Genomic DNA, 22,108 nt, shown 5'->3' with positions numbered 1-22,108 from the left:
CGCGTGGACTGAAAACAAGCATGTCATTTCATAGCCGCTAGAATGAATTTCATTTTCAAACTACCTTTCTTGGTTGTCAGTATATCTATCTTATTTGAGCACATATACCCCCTTTTCCGAAAACGTTCAAGCTTTGTTACAATACGGCGCTAGTTTAAAAACAATTACCGGTAAACCAAAATGGGGCACCTAGAGCCGATCGGGAGTGATAGTTAATGCAATATAAACTGTATTTTTTTTTTCACTGTAAAATTGTAATTTGCTATTTCAATGTAATTATTAAAGAGAAAAAAAATCATCAATATTTTTGTATTTTATAACTGCGATGGAAAAAAAATGGTTAAAGCAAAATTACATCGTACAAAATTGAAATCACACTGAATTTTTTTTTTTTTTCTGGTAATATTTCAGTCTTATTAGCCATAAAGGGAATAATACGTTCTTTAAAAAAACTTAAAACAACTTTGCGTAACTAAAATAATATCTAGGTGCAAACATGTTTTTAATGGATAACCATGATAACGTTTAAAATTATAAATATCAAAGAACAAAATCTATTATCAATACGTTGAATCGGGCTCGATGTTCGACGTAACAATGTGCATATGCTGTGACGTCATATCGAAGGTCGCAAGAATGACTCAATAAGGTTGACATGCAGTGTACATTCAATTTTAGGCTATTAAATGGAGTTTAATCGAAATGTTTTATGTGTATATTAAATTGTAACCATGAATTAGCGGAAGATGTGGAGAAAAATACACGTAAAAATTAAGGGTGATGTTGTTTTAATTTAATAGTAAATCCAGAGGAGTTCTGATAATGTTCCCCATAAAAATAAGTGATAAAAAACATTCCCCATAATTTTCGAATACATACTGAAACGACAGATAGGTTATTTTTAAGATAAGAAAGAAGAGAAAGCAACAAAACAGGTATTTTCTATAAGAATTGCCCATTATTTAAATAAAAACATGATAGGAAAACACTTTCCCCACAACATATTCCATTCCTCCAATTCCTCACAAGTCGGTTATGATGGGTAAGAGAGAGAGAGAGAGATGAAAATTAGTTTGACAAAAAAAAACTACCGTAAGCGTATGCTATATTTGCTATCAATATAAATCCCCCAAGAAGATAATGCATTACAATTCCGTCATTCATATCTTTTCATTTATTTGAAACATTTATAAGTTATCGTTTATTTAAGCGTAGCAATAAACCATTACAGTGATTTAAATTTACGGTGCAATTTATTCTCTTTTTAATATATAACCCTGATAAAACCATACATATGTCAGAAAATGTGTTAATAGTAACAAGTATTGTTTAAGTGGGGTTTTTTCCCCCTCTCTTTTTGTAACATGCAAATAATAAAGTCGACAAAGTAGTGAAATCCAGTTTATGGAAGTTCACAGAATGAAACAAACTTTAAAAAGACTGCCCTTTACTGGTATTTATGATATGTACAAAAATGAACACAGACTTATGCATTCTATGTATACTAGTATATTTATTTCTACAATAAAAGATAATTTATTGTCGATGTGTATAAAATCATTACGATGGGAAATTCAACCATGTCTTAAGACAAATATTGACAGTTTATCAATAAAATTCGGTCAACCTGTCAGAGGAAAGTTGAATATCTAAACTGATAAAGGTAAACTATCTTTACTGTATATTTAAGTAAAAAAAAATATGCATATGCATTAGTATCTGCAAAGAGATACATGGGAAATATTTCATTCAATGATTACATCATAAATCCCTTTTATCATACAAATCTTTTGTCTCATCTATATATCATTTTGCTTGTTCTGCTTGTGTTCTGTTCTAAAACACCCTGCAAGTGTTTAGTGAAAAATTGAAAAGGTACTAAATAAGCGTTTAAGGTGCAATGAAGGCTTTAGCAAAATAGCACCATTTTTAAAAGGAAAACAGATTTTGAAGAAAGTTCTTGTATCTTGCATTAAACAGATGCAAGTCTTTCTATTTACATTTAATAACAAAGAGATAAGGTTAAGCACAGCTTTGTATTTAATGTAGCCAGATTGATTCCAGGAAGATGTCTGAAAGTGGGATACAACAATCGTGATTCCTACAGGAAGCTGACTGACATGATTTACAGTGTGATACAACATTAGTGTTTCCTACAGGAAGATGACTGACATGAATGACAGTGTGATACCGCAATATTTTTTCCTACAGCAAGATGACTGACCGTGTGATACCACATTTGTTTGTTTTTCCTAATTCACCCATTAAATGTCGAAAATGGTGAACGTTCTTTTTTAACAGAAAACACGTCTCTCTCTCTCTCTCTCTCTCTCTCTCTCTCTCTCTCTCTCTCTCTCTCTCTGAAACTTGAATGAAACACCCGCTTTCTGTTCAGGAAAAAAAATCATCACTCTCAGCTCACTGATATCCAGTGCACTAAAAGTTTTATTTAATTTTACAATATGACCGAAGAAGCACGTAAAATATTTATAACTTCTATAGAAGGAGATTTATTAAGGAGTCCTTTAAAGACTGTCGACCTCCAACCCTAATGATATCAGTACAAGAAATCACAGTAAAAGAATCACACACAAAATATAATCCAGAAAATTATTACTACTGAACACAAAAATTAATATACAAAAAAATAATGTATTAAACAATATGAAATTAAAGTATAAGGTATGAAATTCATCTTTATTGTCATACACATTAAGTTCATATTCGAAATTATATAGGACTAATGAAGGGCTAAATGTTGTGTCGCCTGCAGAGCAGAGCGACACTTAGGGGTCACTTTACCCTGTGTCTATCTGCCTGAGACCTTAAAAACCGAGGCCCCGTGTCACGGCAGGCGTTGGCACGATAAAGATCCCTCACTGCTCAATGGCCCTGAGTGCCGAGTAAAGGTCAAAATTTGAAGCCCTTCACCGGTATATGGTGACGTCTCTATATGAGTGAAAAATTCTCGAATGGGACGTAAAACAATATACAATCAATCAATCAATCTGTCTGTCTGTCTGTCTAGCTGTCTGTCTGTCTGTCCGTCTGTTACATACGCTGTGTCTCAAGAATTGTAGGAGATATTGATTTGATATTTTGCACATATATTGCTTGATACTAAGGCTTCTTCATATCCTTGACCCTTGACCTACTTTACAAAATAGTATATAGTACCAATATACAGCTCATTTTTGACAATTAAGAGGTACGTCTATGCTATTTAGCATATGCACTGATTGTCATAAAACACGCTGAAAAAATGCCAGCGTTACAATCCACTTGGCCTTGACTTTTGTCTTACTTGTCTGCAAAAAATACCATAGACAGTTTAATTTATGTCTTTTGAGTTTTGAGTTGCGGGTGTTGATAACGAGCGTTTATACATGTTTGTGGAGTAAAAACTTTGAAACACGTCTTGATACATGTAACATGTAAAATGGTAAATAATTATCTACAATAATTTCAATTAAATTATTTGAGGGTTGGGAATTATATTTTCTTTAATTATCAGGTTCTTTTGCAGTCTTATACTATCCGTGGATGCACTTTTCTGCAAACCTATCATGCTAGTAGTAAATGAATAGCTAACTACACTTAGATTTATTTACATCTTTAATAAAGCTACAAAGCAGGCTACACATGCGTTCCTTGGAACATTCTAGTTAAGTTTGAGCATCACATTGTTCTCTGTACTCTCCAGAAAATGCATCTATCAGCAAGAGCTATCTTTTTCTTTGAAATATTTGTTTATGGGAGAACATGCACTTCTAAGAAAAAATCTATATATGCTACCTGATAAATTACTGTAAATTTTAAATAATTTATAAAGAGATGGGAAGCTTTGAATTTGTAAAAAAGTGAAACAAAACTGTCAGCGAGTATTATACATTAAATGTTGATATCTATTATATATATGAACAAAAGAAAACATAGGTTAATTTTTGTGTCTTATATTGGTTTTGAATTTACTTACAACATATTTGTGTCCATAAATAAGTTCTTGTAAGATAAATTATCGGACATATTAGGATTTTTCTTGAAAAGATATATGTCTTATCAGAGAGCTGTTCCATCTTCCTCTGTTTTTCTTCGTTGTAATGATTCTCACAATGGTTCAGAGAGCGCAAAAAAAAAAAAAAAAAAAAAAAAAAAAAAAAAAAAAAAAAAAAATCCATAAGAGGTCATGCCAATAATGTTGACATCGTACATGAATATAATCATTTTTCCAGACTGTTTATTTCTTCACAACTTTTCAGCCTTTGGAATTTGAAATTTTATTGAATAATTATAACAGTTTGTTAAAATGCTACCTTCCATTTGCATGTAATTTCTTGCTTCACGTGTACATTGACTGGTATCATCAATAAATGTATCATTTGAAAGCTTTTTTTTATTTAGTAAAGGGATACAAATTGAATTAATTACACAGACAATAAGAGGACTTATTTTCTGCGAGTTACCGCTAACGTAACTTGTCATAGTTGGAAGGCTGACTTATTTGACACAGTTCCTGGTAACCTGCGTTGTCTTCTACTTTGTCATAGATCTCTGTGTTAGATGTTGTTTGCTCTGTGGACAACTGTTTCTTGTTTTTCTTTTCTTGATTCTGTCCATTACATGCTCTATTTCTGAAAATCCTAAAATCAAAAGGAAAAAAAATACCTGCATATTAAAATATCAAATAGAAGCCAGTGACCTTATATCATAAGAGAAATTCATGATTGGTTTTAAGAATAAAAAAAATAAATGAAAAATAAAAAAAAAAATAACTCACCAGATTGCGGAAAATATATTTAAAGCAATGCTTAAACAAAGAGTTGATATAACACCGTAAAGAGATGGATAGCACTGACTGTTTGTATCACAGTCTGACGCATGTCCTATCACTGTAATAAAAAAAGCAAAACGTGTTATTACACAATTAAAACATTTTTTTTTTCTTGGAAACTTTGACTGAGCCCGACAATTTCAGTTTCAACAAAGTTGTTTCATTAATTTTCATGATGACCAAATCTCATTTTTTTTAAAATATAATATAAAAACTTTTGGACAGCCACCGCGTAATATTCTATAATTAGTGGTTTTTTCATTGCGCTAGTAATCTAACAATTAAACAGCAAAAAATGATGTTCAACTAGAAATGAACAATACATAATTAAATAAGTAGTCACGCACGAACGTTGTTCGAGTTGTATCTATAAAAAATGTAATAAGTACTAAACAAGCAAATATTATGACAATGCATAAAAGGAAATGAAAAAAAAAGTTAACTAATTAATTAATTAACAAATTAAAATTTCTAACGTTATTTTTCAATTCATACTGACTAAGACTCAATAAAATAAAACAAAGACACACTGTATGAAATTTTGGACATATTTAAACCCACAGTATCCTTTTAGTGAAGGGCGATTGCATATTAACGAAAATTGATAGAATCTAAATTCAAGAAAAGAAGAGAAAAAATAGGGAATTACATCTTTCGACAAAAATGCAGTGTACGATACTGCACTTATCAATAAGTATAATTTGTAAACCATCGTTAATAGCGGCAATTTCAGTGCCATTGTCAAGTTTCAAAGTCTGACGCCATTTTTAAAAGCAACCCTTCAAATCAAAGGTTTTGGAATGGACGGTGTAATCAGTTGCATCCAGTGAATGTTTTACCAAGCCTCTTTTTTTACTCCTCACTAAAATATGAAAAGTAGTGAAGGAGAAACTTCAGGAGTACTGTGCAACAATATATTCGAGAGGTGGTGTAAATCAGATGTGGATACTTAAAAATTCCAAGGATCTTTTGGAATATTTGAAATCACAAAAGATTACCAAAATAAACAACATAAAATCTTACGACCTTTCAACTTAATATACAACCATTCTTCACGATAAATTAAAGTCCAGGGGCCCGTTGCTTGGAAAATTTTGCAAAATTAATTATTCTGTTTAAAATTTGCTAGCATAAGAATATTTTGTGAAATTCTTTTTAAAAAGATTAAAACCATTTTTCAAATCAATGTGAAATAGGAAGTAATAGGCAGACTTAAATTTTGGTCATAGTCGTATGTTCTTTGGTAAAACTGGCCTCTGTTTTTTTTTTTTTTTTTTTTTTTTTTTATATCAGTGACAGCTGCTTTTTCAATAAAAATGGAACTCGTAAATTTAATCACCTTGTCATTGGTCATTTGCAAAATTATTTTGTTGAAAAACATTCTGATTGTAAATACAGGTACTCTGAAGTTGATATTAAAAGATGCTTCTGAGTTTCTGATTGACAATATCTATGTGGTTTTTGGAGACCAGTACTTCCAAGAATCTATTAGAATTCCCATTGGTACCAACTGCGCCTCGTTATTAGCAGACCTATTTTTTGTATTCATCCGAAGCAGAATTTGTTCACAATCTTGTACGTGAAAAGAAAACACTTGTTGTGGCCTTCAATTCGACATTTAGATATTTCGTCGAGGCACTGTCAATTAACAATGTTTATTTCCATTTGTATGTCAATACGATATATCCCAGTGAGCTTGAAATAAAAGATGCCACAGGGTCTGACACATCTGTTTATATATGGATATTTTACTGGGGAAAAAACGCTAATGATAATCTAACAATAAAGCTTTTTGATAAACGTATGAACAGTTTCTAAAACGAGGTAAGTTATTGACCAACAAATTGATGAAACAAAAACAGCAGCAGTCTCGTTTAAACCGTCATTTCGTAAGTTCTATGGTCGATACGATGACTTTGTCAGCAAACATGATTTATCATGAACTCAAATGCTGATTGACGTTTTTCGTTCTAATTGTTATACCACAATTTACACACTGAATTGTCGACGGATATTTTTGTTATTACCAGATCATGACAAGGAGCACACGGTGGGTGTAACCGGTCAGCAGGAGATGCTCACTCCTCCATGGCACCTGATCCAACCTCTGATGTTTTAGGGGTCCGTGTTTGCTCCTCTCCAAACGTTGTATTGTTTAATGAACTTTTGAGCTTGAATACTGTTCGTTATCTTCATACATTTCATTGCATGCAATGTATAGTTTAACACTCGGATATCATTTCCAACTAACCTAAATGATTTTTTTTTTATTCCTTTCCAAACAAGAATTGCAGATTAATTTTTTTGGGGTGTAATTTTGCGAGAATTTTAATGTATTAAGGACCAAAAGGAGTAGTATAATTATAGTAGAATTAATAATATGCTAATAATGTAATATATTCATACCACTACATTGCCCTGATATGGAGTCACAATTCTTTGGATCTCTACAAGTGATGCTACATGTCTCCTGACAGTTGTATCCATGAAATCCTTCTGGACACACTAGTAGAAAATTGACAAATACAATAGTAAATCGGCTTGGCTAAGATTATAATTAGGTGACCATCTTGGTTGCAGATTAGCAAAAAAAAAAAAATATAAAGTCAAAGTGAAATGAAATGAATTACAAGTATGTTCTATGTAACACTACATCTTTTTGACAGATTGTCTGAAATCTCTTTCCATTTCTGTCAAGCGGTTAAAAAGTTTTCACTCTTACGATAGTAAAGACCCAAGTGGGCTACGGACTATACATATTCAGGCATAACATTTATCTTGAACATATTCAACTGAAAAAAAAGTATAATTCAAATACAAACCCTTCACCAAATATTGTCTGAGCAAAAAAAAAAAAAAAAAAAAAAAAAAAAAAAAAAAAAATCACATAAATCATTTCAATTAAAATGTTACAGTATATAAAGGACATGGGTAAATTTGTTAATCTTTGAGAGTTTTTCTACTTTTCATATATGGACATTTGAAGTAAAAATACATTAAATTACCTTCAATATTTCTAAAGATACTGTATATGGGGATGAAAATTTCAAACTTATTTGGTAATACTCAGAGAAAAACCGTGTCAGATATTTTTATTGACTATTTTGAGACCATGTGCTACCGACTATACAAATAGTAGTTTTCATTTAAAGAGAGATCATAGAAAAATAATCGCTTGTATCAGTTAATATTTGTTAAAATTATCATCTTGGAGTTCACTTGTGTTTAATAAATCCTTTCATTTGCATATTAAATCAATTTATACAAAAATCGTTTGAAATTTAACAAAATAAAACAAAAACTTCATATAAATTCACAGTATGAGTAAAATATCAATTGTCAGAACAAAATAATACATGTCACAATTACATGTAATTGGTGTTTTGATAACAAAATATTGTTCAAGACCATCTAAAAACTAAGAATAAGTTTTAATTTAGCATCTAAGAAGGATGAATTTCATGTGGGCACTAGGGCTACGGACTATACTGTTATCAACATGTAATAAAAAAAAATCAGTTTGTGTTTCTTGATTTTGAACAATAAGATAAGTTAATCTTCTGGCTCTGTCAATAGAAGAGCAATTTATCTTATTGTATACAGCTTACTTAAAGCTAGATATAAAAAATCAATTTGCTATGTTGGTCAATTTATTTTTTTTTTTATAAATAGGTGTCTCTCATTAATTGGATGAGACATGAACGACATTTAACAGACAGGTTTCATTGATTTATTCATCCATAGAAATATACGTAATATTCAATTTTTTGTATAGAGCCCTCGGTACATTACCCTGTGTACAATTAATTCCTTGATAACCTTTATCGCAGCCATTCAAGCAAGTCCCGTTTATGTGATGGCATTGTTTTTTATCGAGGCAAACCCCGCATGACTGTGCACAGTTTAGCCCAAACGTACCACCGTCACATTCTGTAAACATAATATTAAAATGATATGCCATTTTAACGCTAGAAGTTACTAGGTCCATTAACACAAATTTCACAGTGAAAATACCATATTTACAATATCTATAATAAAAAGATATTAACAAAGATAATAAAAATTGAAAAACACTTTATTATTTGAAAATCATTTTAAACATTGTTCAAGTATGATTTTTGCATATTTGTCATACTTTGTAGACTGACAATATGCACATAACAATGCATGCATGAAAATTCCAATTGAAATACTGATAAAAACAATAAAATATTATGATCCGTCAAGGCATTCATTTTTTTTTTTTTCAACTCGAAACATAATCAAAGTTGAGTAATGTATCTGATTCAAAAATCAGAAATCTCGTTTGAAGTAATCTTTTCGCAAGTTTTTCGGTCGATACAATGACCTTGTCAGCATATACAACCTGTCATTGAGTCAAATGATGACTGACGTTTTTCATAGTGATTGTTAGGCCATTATTAATACACTGAATTGTTTACGGATATTTCCGGTTTTTGTTTCCCGATCATGACAAGGAGTACACGGCGGGTGTAACTGGTCGGCAGGGGATGTTCACTCATCCATGACACCTGATCCCACCTCTAAATTTTGAGGTCCGTGTTTGTTCTGCTCCAAATTCGTATCGTTTCATTGGAATTTCGAGATTGAATACTGTTCGTTACTTTATATTTCATTCAAAACATTCTGTTTTTGAATAAAGCTTACTCTGATCACATCTCGTCCCTTTCCACCCCTCCTGACATCCGCCTTGACATTGTCCTGTTACTCTGTTACATCTACCAGGGACTCCACAGTTGATGTTACACGTTTCCTGGCAATTATAGCCATACCGTCCTTCAGAACATTCTAGGAGAAAAATAAAAAAAAAAATAGATAAATGAAAAGAAAATAATAAAAACTATTCATTTCTACCTCCGCAAATATAGGTGTTCTCCTTGGTTTGTGTTTCGGATTGTCTGTACCGAAGAAGCTGCAAAATTTTGAAGGGAATTTAAATCATTGTTTATATACACGAATGAGAAGAAACATTTAAGACCCGAATTATAGCAGATCTGGATTCTAACATAGATAAATGTTTCTCAAAATCTTGAAATCTTATCTGATTTTTTTTTTTTTTTTTAAATATTAATAAATTTGCTTTTTGTGTACGCAATGGATGTAAAAAGAACGTTTCCACCTTCTGTACATCTTTCTCCCTGAAATCCTCTGTCACATCCTCCGAAACATGTTCCATTGATGTGATGACATTGTTCGAAATTTAAACAAGAACCACATGAGATGCTACATTCTGCACCGTAAAACCACCCATCACATTCTGCAAGATGCAATACTAATTTTCATAACTTATTTTCTAGCATATGAACCAAAAACTGAAAGAAAAAAAACCTATGGTGAAATTCTATTAAAAATAGATATAACAGATAGTATTGCTGTTATGCATTCATCCTTTACTGCAATATCTTTTTTTATGTTTTCTTCCAAATTGTAAATAACAATAAACAATTAAGCCCTTAAGTACATTAAATGTAATTTAATCCACGACGCCCTTCCTACCATTTCATTAAAAATCCAAGAGAATGAAATAACAAAAATAACTGTCTGAACCAAAAATTACCATTTTCACAGAAGGTTCCTTTCCATCCAGCGTTACATCCAAACTCACAGGCACCAGTGAATCTGTTACAGCCTCCTCTACAGGTTGGTTTACAGATCTCAACACAATTCTCTCCGTGTCTATCAAATGGACAAGCTGTCAGAGAAAAGATGATTGAAATACTGTGAATATCTCGTAAAATGGGTATATCTTATTAGTTATTTAGACACTTAGAGGGAAAAATAAGGAATATATATGGGGTCCCTGAAAAAATGCATATTGGGCAAGGCGTATCCTATCGAAGATTTTTCAATAAAATTCATTTTGTCCGAGTTAAGCAAACTGTTCCGTAACAATTGTTTTCATTGTTACGTCAGTTATTAGGCGTGTTCAAAATTAAACATATTGAATATGATCTTGACAGTAAGGCACGTGGACGGGGTATATTGAATTGATATGTTGTGAGAAGGTCAGATGGGGGCATATTAACAATATAATGTCGGTGGGCAGCATTATACCTTTTAATATCAGGCCAGTAGGAAGCAATTTCAGGGGGGGGGGGGGGGTAAACAAACATTTCAGCTTGACAAGCAAACAAAAGAAAGGTCACCTCACTTTATTATTGAGGGGGCACAAGCATAAAGTAACTGTGTTTTTATAGCATTCTATATATCGGCATAATTATTGGGGGCACACACCCCTCCCCCTTGGTTCCTACCGCCATGTAATAAGGTATTCTTCTCGACCAATGAAATTCCAAGATTTTTATCAGATACAGGATAAGGGTGAATGCATATTCCCTTTGGTCAGTTTCTTCGTTTGAACGTCAAATTATACCAAAAAATATTTTCTTTGACTTAAGTATTACATTACCTTTAGCAAACATTCGGACATAAATCACACTGAGTACAAAAAATATTAAGCTGCAACATCAAAAGACTTATTTTCCATAAAATATAGTTATCCATCTCTGAAAGAATCATATTCAAACCTGTGAATGTTAAGGTTAGGCCTTCGATTATCTATTAAAGACTGTTAACTTATATAGTGTATTTTTTATAGCTTATAATTGCCGAAGATAAACAATGATTGGAACATATCGTGTCGTCATATGTTCCCAATAGTAATGTTTCCGATAGTTTATTTTCGTCGCGTGAGTTTTCACTAAAATTACATTATATTTCTAATCAATAAGGACATCTTACGTAGGGAATCTCGCCAGATCAATATATGTAAAAGATCAAAATTATGCTGTGTGCAAAAGTAAATATCAGGGGAAAAAAACTGCATTAAGCGATGTAAATATCATTTTTCTTATTACCTTAAATTGTGGTCATAAAAATCCTCTGAAAACCCTTTGGATTGGTACTGTATCTAAAGACGCTCATCATCTGATAAAGTACACTTCCAGTTGTAAAGTTATCATGTGACTTTATTAGTTTTTCTATGTATGGAAGCCGAAAGCCGTCATAAAATTAGATGATTTCTAAAGAGATATTTTGAATAACGTCATTTTAAAATATTTTAAGCAGTGACAAATAAAAGAAAACGTTGTAATTCCTCACCCGCACTTGTCAGGGCGTATAAGTCAGTGAAACAAGATGGATTCCCTGTATACAGGGTAGCTAAGGAACATGCTGTTCCCTTAACAAATCTCAGAGACCTTGTTGGCAATAGGGTTAACCGTACAAGATCTGGTTCGGAGCTTCTCCTGTCTCAGTATGATGAGGTCAAACTTGTAAACCATTTGAAAGAATTAGCTTCTCTTGGTTATGGTTATACAAGGACAGAAGTACTCACCATGGTAATATTACACCTGTAGAACTGTTTGAAAGAAAAATGCTTATGCATGCAATGGGTTTACAGTTTTATGAGAAGATGGCCAGAATTAAAAGTTGTTACACCATCAAGCTTTTTTTTTCTGAATTAAGGGCAAGATTTGCACAAGAAACTTCAATAAGATCATACTTCCGTGACATCGAATCAATTCTTGAAAAAATATAACTTAAAGGATAAGCCCCATTTGATACATAACATCGATGAAAAGGGAATGAATACAGAGCAAGCCCTCTAATATAGTTGCAAGAAAAGGATACCATCCTCAAGCAGTTATGTCAGAAAAGATCAAAACAATTCCAGTAATTGGTTTCGGGAATGCACTAGGAAATCAAATTCCCCATGCTTTGTTTTTCCATGTCAGCGGATGATTCCGGGAAATCTGTTGGTGCTGATGGAACAATGACACATAGTGGATGGTCAAATTCTGAAGTAAGTTTTTCCTTTATATATAAACAACCAATTTCTAAAGTATGTTCAAGGTCGAAATCCATCTGAGGCTATACTTGCCTTTCTCATGGTCATAGTAGCCACATTTTATTAGATCTAATAGATTGGACTAAAACAACGTTTTTCTTTTTGTTCTGCCCCCTCCTCTACCAAAATGAAATGGGAGATAATTCCAAAATTGAAACCGAAGAAAGAAACACAACTGAGGCAAATGAACTTGCAACATCAAAACAGACACTTTCTTGCTAAGAGAAACAAATTAACTGCACTGGAGATAGTTATTCATCTATTGATGAAGGTATCTTTTCAAAGAAAGGCGGAGACGTTCAAAATAAAATTGAAATCTTAAAAAAGAAGAGAAGTAACATCAGTCATGTAATTGGAGGGAAAGCTGTAACTGAAGATGAAACACTTGGAAAAATGAAAGAATATTTAAGCAAGATTGCTAAAAAAAATCATTCAACACATTTAGTTCTAAAACTACAAAAAACTGTGGTCGCCCGCGTGGCGCCGTGGTTAGAGCGTCTGTTAGAGCGTCTGATCTAGAGTCGCGGAATAAGGAGCTGATCCTTATGTCTCGGGTTCGAATCCACTGCGGGACGTGGAGACCGGTCCTTCGGATGAGACCGAATAAACCAAGGTCCCGTGTCGCAGTGGGTGTTGGCACAGAAAAAAATCCCTCACTGTTCAATGGCCCTGAGTGCCTAGCATAGGTGTAAATTCGCAGCCTTCTACCGGCAAGGGGTGGCGTCTCCATATGAGTGAAAAATTCTCGAGAGGGACGTTACACAAAAGACAAAAAGACAAAAAAAAACCAAAAAAACAAAAAAAACACCAAAAACTGTGAATAAAAAACAACTAAAAGACCAAGAAATTAATAGCATCATCATCTCAACCTTGTCCATCATATATCAATCTCATTGATTCAGAAAATTATATTTTAAACTCAGATGAAGAAGAATATGAATCACAAATGAGTGAAGATGAGAAGTGTTGTGTATGCAAGAATTTTTATGTAAAGTCAAGAAATGTGTATGAAATTGTTATAGTCAAATGGGCTCAATCAAGTCATGTAGACATTGGGTTCACCTGCATTACTGTTCACCTGTTCGTGTTGTCAAAAACACAACATAATTGTCCATGCTGTTAATAGATGACAGCTACCAAATATAATTGCAATTTAAAAAGAAATGTTTACGTCAACATTGTATATGAATATACTCAATATTTAGTAGAATTTCATTCATAGGTGTATAATTGCAAATTTAAGATACGTGTACCTAAATATGTCAAATATATCTTTTACTATAAAATAGCTTTTTTTAATTTGATTATTGCTTCATGCAGTTGTTCACCATACTTTAGTAAAGAAACATACCGACGAATCAAACTATCAGAAACATATGACGCTGGTTTTGATTCGTCAAATACGGTATCCATTTCATTTATAGCTAGAAAATTCATATGATGACGACTTTATGTCAATTTATTATCGGCGATTTTTTTAATGTTAAAAACTAATAGGGTTTGAAAATCATTGACAAAACTGGGAATCAATTCAGACCGTGGTTGTTGTTAGACTATAGGAAACCCGTGACGCCAAGATATAATCATGAGACAAATGTTCACTAAAGGTTTTTTTCTTGTACCTCATTTACTAGATTTTGGTCCAGAAATCTCACCTTTATAATGTCTTTTACAAAATTTCGGAACATTCGTGTCACAGAGTCTCTACAATTACGTTTTCATATTTACTTTTTAAACAGGTATTGGAAAAAGAGAGCATTTCTGTTGAAAGTGTAAGTAAAAGAATGAGTCGGAATAAAAAAGATCTATCTCACCTTCGTCACATGTATCTCCTTGAGCACCGACATCACATCCGTTTGGACAACTTCCTTTCACATGATTACATTGTTCTCCATTGCTACAGTTACCACAGGTGAGGTTACACTCAAAGCCATATCGATTATTATCACATTCTTAAAAATCAAAAACCCAGGAAGTAATCATTAAATTATAATAAATTTGAACATAAACAATGCCAATATTTGTTTAAAAAAATAAGAAACAAAAACGGGAATAATGTGACAGTAATGTATCAGTTTCTTTAGCTATATCAAATCAATGATCTGACTAATAATATTTACTTTTAATTTAACGTTAGCGTCAGAACAGAAATCATCAAATAGGTCACAATCAAGTTTCTTAACTTATAGCTATAGGTTATTTAATAAGGACTTTGTTGACTTTAAAGAAAATTGAAATTTTTACGCAAGAAAACAAAATGATCAATTCAAATTTCTTTCTTTCTCTAAATATATTATTCTTCTCTATCTTTCTCAGAAGGAATAAATTTACGTACGCTCCTCACATCGTGGACCTTTAAAACCTGTAATACACCCCATACAAGATCCACTTACAATGTTACAATAACCCTCTTGACAGTTTAGTGGACAGGGTAAGTAACAATTGTTTCCATAAAACCCTGAGGAAGGACATCCTAAAAATCAAGTGATGACAATAGAAAACTATATTATCCCCTGTGCATATATCTTACAGTATCCTTTTTAAATTTAAAGGATTATAGATTAGTTTCTTATCCTTATTGAATATGCAAAAGTGATATTCATGACGTCGATCATCATTATCGTCATCATCACTATCCTTTTTCTTATAACAACAACGTATCACAATTTTAACAAAGAAAAAGAATAGGAAAGTCAAACGTTTCTACATTGATAATAATAGTCTGTCACCGAGATGTACTGCTTGAGAATAAAATTTGGGGTAGTGTTTTATCGATATTACTAATCTGTGTTTGAAAATTTTATTGCTTCATTTCCAGAACATTATAATTTCTTATGAGGTTTTGAAGAAGATTGATTTAAGAAGGTTGGGTCTCATAAGTACAGATGTCAAAAGCATCCCTATTTATGTGTTAACATCGATAAAAAATGGTCCTTTTATAATATTTTCACTTGCAAGAAATTAGTTTTAAGTGGGTTTTGTTTTCTTAAAATATTTAAAACGTATTCATATTCAACTGCAAACTAAAACAATAAACAATAATGTTATCTACGAAAAGGAAAATTAAGATACACCTTCTCTCTGTACGTGTATTTGTATGGCATTTCATTCTCATAAAACATCTATTTTTTACTTTGAAAAAAAAAAAATGTTCCATTTAATAGGTGCGGTACGTAAAAATAACCCTGTTTGGGCGAATTTTCCTTGTCTCTTCTTACCATAAACTTCAACTTCACATAGCTCGTTGAATGCGTACATGGAATATCCATCAGGGTAGGTAACTCCTGGGCGTCTCTCATTGTAGTAAATGACGTACTGTCCATGTTTTACACATTCTATCGTTACATTTTCCGGTATTATGGCCCTTGTATAGTTTGTGTCTTTAAAACATAAAATTCCTTCATCTTTGTTAGTTGTGTTCGATATGTAAATAGAGAAGCCAAGGAATCGAGCTGTGTAATCATTGCTTGAATCTGGAGAAATGTTATTAAAATTCAATAATATAGGTGTGAAATATAAAGATAACGAACAGTATTCAGTATTGTTAAAAAAACATTTCAAATATGCAAATAAGTTCGGGATCTTTATGAGCTTAACAAATTGAACAAGATACTTGCTTAACATTTCATTTTCATGTCTTAGATAAGATTTCTGTAAGAAAATCCTTGAATTCACGATGAAGTTTGTAGAGAATTAGAGTCTAATAAAATGAAGACCAGAAAAATGAGATAAAGAGACTAATATCAGAAGTATATTATTTTCAGTACTCGGCACACTACACTTTTATTTTTAATAGATAAAATTTCTCCACCAAATTAGAATTATTTCATATATCTATGGTTTAAAAGCCAAGACACTTCACCTGAAGTAGGTGATACAGGCCCGTAGGAAGCAATTTCAGTTTGGGGGGAACAGCCATATGTTTTCAGTTGAGGGGGCACTACCAACCAAAGATTCCTTGACAAGTAAAACAAAAGTCATCAGACGTTTTTATTGAGGGGGCACAAGCATATAGTGGGAATGTTTTCTACAGTTATCTATATATCGGCAAAATTATTGGGGGGGGGGGGCATGCCCCCCCCCCGGTTCCTACGGCCATGTGATATCTCTACATGCAGGAGTGAAAAGAACATACAATCAGTCCATTTAGCAAAAGTTCTTAAACTGAGATGATACTCTATCTAAAATCAATAAAGACCATATAGTAGGTAAACTTGCTTTATTCCAAGATGTTTACACAAAAAAGAATGGACAAGTAAGGATAAGTAGTCTCTCACATATTTGAGAATTCAGCATTGATAACTCATCGATTTTTTTTTTCTTTATTTAGATATTTTACATGTTTTAAGCAAAGAAAAAGAAGAAACTATTTTCAAAGATGCATGTACTAATGCAGTTAGTAGCCTATTTAGTAACCAGTGACATTCCTCTATGAGGAGTACAAAAAATTTTGAAAAAATGAAATTATAACAATGCTAAAATATATTACTAAATTTGAACTAGCTGTTTTTACAGTACCCCATGGAATATTGTCCGTCCTGTAATAGATAGTGATATGATGTATACTGAGCACTCGTCCTAAATCCACCCGCCAGATTGCCGTTCGTTTTTTATTGTTAGATATTGTACATTGTCCTCCATGATGTGACCGGTTTGAAAACCGGCCATCCACTGCTTTATCCGCTCCCCATGGCTGGCCAGGATACGGATACTGCTGCCAGGCAGTCTTGTTTATTGCTACGTTTTCTGTAATTAGATTGAAAATATACTGTCGTTGTAAATCTTAATTTTATCAACTACACTTTTGTTTTCCCAAGCATGCATTCATCTTCACCAACAGACAACACTGAATTATGAAAACATTTAACAACAGTGTTATAACCAGCAATATTGTTTTTTAATAAATTGAATGTATTCTTGGAAAAATCATCCTAACAGGGGAATTTCTGTCTTTTATTCTTCTAATAAGTTCCGCTGTATAATTTCTTTGTTGGTAGGCGAAGTGTTCTTCCAAAAGATTTTATTTAATAATCGTAACTCAATTATTTTCAAAGTTACATCATATGCTACATATATAACTATATTTGGTGAGATGTATAGAGAATTTAAATAAATATGAAAGCTTTTCATTTAACCACATTGTACATTAGTATCTAACATAAAGATACAGATACAATGTATTTTTATCGCCTCAAGGAATAAAAAAACCCCACTAAGTTCGATCCGTAAGACTAAACCTTGGAGTTGTCGTCTCAGCTGGTATTAATATTTATTCATGATTTTTAAATACAGCGCTGAAACTTAGGATGTTTGGAAGTTTTCTTTTTCTTCTTTTTTATTTCTTAATGAGATCTATTCTATACATAAACCGGTATATGGAATTATTATTATACAGGATTCCTTACTGGTGTGAAACAGCTGGCTGTTGGTCGGAAAAAGGTACATATTACTAAATACCTTTAACAAGAAAATGTAATACAAAAAGAATACGCAGCTCATGATAAAGTGACTGCCAAACGCTTGCGTCGAATTTAGTGTTAAATTTTAACAGTGCTTCGGATCAAAAAATGGGTGCAGGTATGGACGGGGTAGGGAATTCGCTGGTAGTCTATTTTTCTCATAAATGCTTCTTTTTTTTATTTTCAAAGGAAATGAATGCATACATCTTACATGACTTCAAGCTTCTTGTCAATGATTCGTCAAACCCTTATAAGGGAAATGTTTACAGCCATCAGAACACGGTGTTTATCTATAAAATTTAAATTTCTTAACTGTTTTTGTAGAGATCTTATGAGCTAGCAACAATTATTTTTCGTGTGTGTCCTTTATTCTGTATTTTTAAAATTAAAATTTTATTCTCTATTCAGAAACACACTCAGATAAATACATAAATAAAGCAAATATAGATTATAATGAAATAAAAATGTTTGCCTTAAATATCTTATGGCTGAGCATCTGAGTGGATGAGATAACTATTGCAAATTCATCATTAAACCTGAAGTAAAATTTAACACTAATTTTATGCATGGGAATGATGAGCAATACGACATTGACGTATATTTACAGGGAAACAGGGCGGGGGTTTTATTAATATTTTTTTAATTAAAAAAATCGTCTTCTTGATAACTGTGTATAGTAATCGCCAGCTGACATGCAGACACATACATTCAATTTTTTTATTTACAAGCACCAGTTGACATTTGATTTAACCTATTATTTTGTTTTACAAAAGCATTTTTTTTTTCCTTTAAGCAATTTAAGAATTTTTTAACAAGATATAAATTTCCTTATTTTTTTTATTTTTCCAATTTTTCTTTTTCTCTCCCTCTAGCACTTGAAGAACGTTATGAAAAAATTGTTAGTCTAGACGATTGTGCAAATGAACATATGCACATGTCCTTCTTTGCACTCACATGAGAAGATACAAATATAAAATTGCAGAATTTATTGAAAAAAAAAAAAAAAAAAAAAAAAAAAAAAAAAAAAAAAAAAACTAGAGGGTCGGGGGAATGTGTGCTTAGTACATGAATTTCTGAAGTAGTTAATTATTTTGTTGTCTGTAAAAAAAATCGTGAAGGAGTTTAAATAAAATAAAAATCAAGCGTAAAATTGGTTTTCTACACATCTTTTGTTGATTTACATTAACGTTGCTTTATGCCCGAGGCCAAGTTACTTAAGTTTAAACGAGAGTTCCTCAATTCAATATATATATTTTTCTTCTCAAGAACGTGTAAAGTGTAATTATAGTATTGCTACTTTTACAAGTTTCCTCATGAAAAAGTGAGATACATTACCAGCATTTGTGCTACATACATGATGATGGTGTTTTTTGTTGTTTTTTTTTTTTTTTTCCGCTTAAATTGATATGTCTTTTAAGATATTTTGAAACAGATTAAAAATAACAAGCTTTTACATTCTTTGTATATCAAAAAGATACAAAATTAGATATGCTGAGGGGGGGGGGGGGGGTATCTTAATATCTCTAGTATACAGTATTGCTTCGTTTTAATTTTATTTTTGTCGTATTGTTAACCTTTTCTTGTTCTAGCGGCAATGAGCTCAAGAACTCTCTGATCCTGTTTGATAGCTGACATGTACATACAAATATATATTATACATTGTCTTGTTTAAAATACAAAAAAACAAAAAAAAACAAAAAAAGCAAAACAAAAACAAAAACAAAAAACAAACAAACAAACAAACAAAACAAAACAAAGCAAAAAACAGTAAAACTGAACGACAGGAATTTTTAGGAGTGGGTCAATCAATCACAATATATTTTTTGGTTAATTGATTATATGTTGTTTTACGTCCCGTTCGAGAATATTTCACTCCTATAGAAACGTCACATATACCGGCGAAGGGCTTCAAATTTAGACCTTTACTCGGCACTCAGGGCCTTTGAGCAGTGAGGGATCTTTATCGTGCCAACGCCTGCCGTGACACGGGTCCTCGATTTTTTTTAAGTCTCATCCGGAGGACCCACAACTTTCACTTCAAAGTGCCGAACGCTTGTACCTAATTTTTATCGACTTAGGTCAGTCGGGGCCTGGGCTCGAACCCACGACCTTACGATCACGGAGCGAGCGCGTTACCGAATGGGTTACCATGACGGTCAATATTTTTTGAAGGATGAGGTGCATTATATGAATGTGAATATCACAATAATTTTTGAGGATGAGGTGCATTATGGTAATATACTCGCTTCCTATGATACCGGTGGTTCTCTGGTACCGGTGTATTTCTATTTTTAACTGTCGCGTGCAAAAAACGACACCTGGTGGCCGGCTATTTTTAGAGATGAGAAGTGATACCCTGCTGTCAAGATTTATCTAATTTATGTATGAAATGTTACGTCGTTTGGTAAGAAATCAGCTATTTTTCACAAGACCCATAGTTTCTGTGTTATTTTGCACCACTCTTCATACCAGACACAGATAAAGTGTTATTAACAATTAAATTGTAAACCATTTCTCCAGACAGCCTTCAGCTTTGTTGTCGTCTGATGTTTTTTCGTCACGTGACATGTAAAAAAAAATATATGGAACGCTGTTCCTGTTAAAATTATACAGTTTTTCAAAGGCGAAATAATAGTGAAATTTGTTATAACATCGCTTCAAATTAGCCTGAAAAAGGTTTCAAAATACAATAATTTATATAAAGTTGTTTTTAAAAAAATGTTTTAATTTTTTTTAACTTAAAAAATGTTCATTAGTATAAAAATATATAAAATGATTTCCCCAACAATATTATTTAACTAGGAATCTCTGGAAGAAGTATAATAAAGTAAGTTTTGTGTTTAATTATCCTCACTGTGATACATGTAAGTAAATAGCAAACTTGAAGGATATTCATTTATTACTGATTAGATCAACTTATTTTAACTAATTTAGAAGGAAATAATTTCTGACCGTATCATGTAAATTCATATTTAATATAACATGTTTTTGTTTTGGTAAATCTGTTGATTAACAAAAAATCAAAGGCATATTTTGTTTATTTTATGACATTTCTAGCTGACCATACATTTGCACCGGTACCAGAGTAACGTCCCTTGAATACTCAAACGCTAGACTCGGTTAGATTTGTGTCTTTATTACGGTAAAATATGTAAACAATTCAATTACAACATCATAGACAGGTAATTTATTTATTTTTTTATTGACACAACATCGTAAATGATTATATAAAACTTTTTTGCCCGATTACTTGACTTTCAAAGTTAAGTACACCGGTACCATAGGACCCCGGCATACAAGTGAGATTCAAGACTCATTATCTTCTTTTCATAGAAACAATTTGAACATCAGTAAAGAACTGTTGGATTTGACAGGAAGTCAAAGGTATTTGAATGAAATTTAGGACTTTACTGTAGATGAACGAAATGAAGGTTTTTGATTATTGTTGCTTCTAATGAGAGAGAAAAAAAAACATAAGCAAATAATTCTCACCATAAGCAGAAATAATTCTATCAGTCAATAGTACTCCAAAAAGACAGAAATACAATCCAGTTTCACTATTCATTCCGTTTGATACGGAATGATTTGAATCCAGGAAGTAAATTTTACACAATAACCTATAGCAGTTTTAAATTGTGAATTATGTCACGTATGCATAGCTATGGGACGACACCGTAGGGTTTTAAATCTAACAGGTATATGTTTGTTTGTTTGTATTTTTTTTTTTTTTTTTTTTTTTTTTTTTTTTTTTTTAAGTACAGGAAAAGATCATTAAAACAGTTTAAAATGTGTTTTACGAGTATTGAATGGAAGAATTTGTGATTTTTATTGCTGAAGCCAATATAATGGTGATACAGATTTAAACCTTTAAACTATCTCTTAATAGTGTATTGCTTTGCATATCAATAATTTGAGAAATGTGACGAAACACGAAAGCTGCACTAATTT

General features: G+C 32.1%; 1 protein-coding gene and 1 pseudogene across 1 annotated transcript; both read right to left on the bottom strand.

The window, feature by feature from the left end:
* LOC133201110 (protein draper-like) overlaps positions 1-22,108 on the bottom strand; it is a 255,372-nt pseudogene that overhangs the window by 219,940 nt on the left and 13,324 nt on the right.
* LOC133201114 (multiple epidermal growth factor-like domains protein 10) lies at positions 4,263-21,726 on the bottom strand. The gene is made up of 12 exons (XM_061336904.1): positions 21,653-21,726; positions 17,220-17,447; positions 15,920-16,174; positions 15,037-15,174; positions 14,516-14,653; positions 10,410-10,544; positions 9,972-10,109; positions 9,500-9,640; positions 8,624-8,761; positions 7,238-7,336; positions 4,778-4,889; positions 4,263-4,640 (listed from the first exon to the last, which is right to left on the bottom strand). The coding sequence occupies exons 1-12, from the start codon at positions 21,723-21,725 to the stop codon at positions 4,466-4,468; spliced, it is 1,770 nt and encodes a 589-aa protein (XP_061192888.1). The 5' UTR covers position 21,726; the 3' UTR covers positions 4,263-4,465.

Source organism: Saccostrea echinata, unplaced genomic scaffold, assembly GCF_033153115.1.
Source record: "Saccostrea echinata isolate AGI-Se365-2 ecotype Australia unplaced genomic scaffold, CSIRO_AGI_Sech_v1 ptg000042l, whole genome shotgun sequence".
Lineage (NCBI taxonomy): Eukaryota > Metazoa > Mollusca > Bivalvia > Ostreida > Ostreidae > Saccostrea > Saccostrea echinata.
Note: the sequence above shows the minus strand (reverse complement) of the source record. Positions and strands in the feature narration are given on the sequence as shown.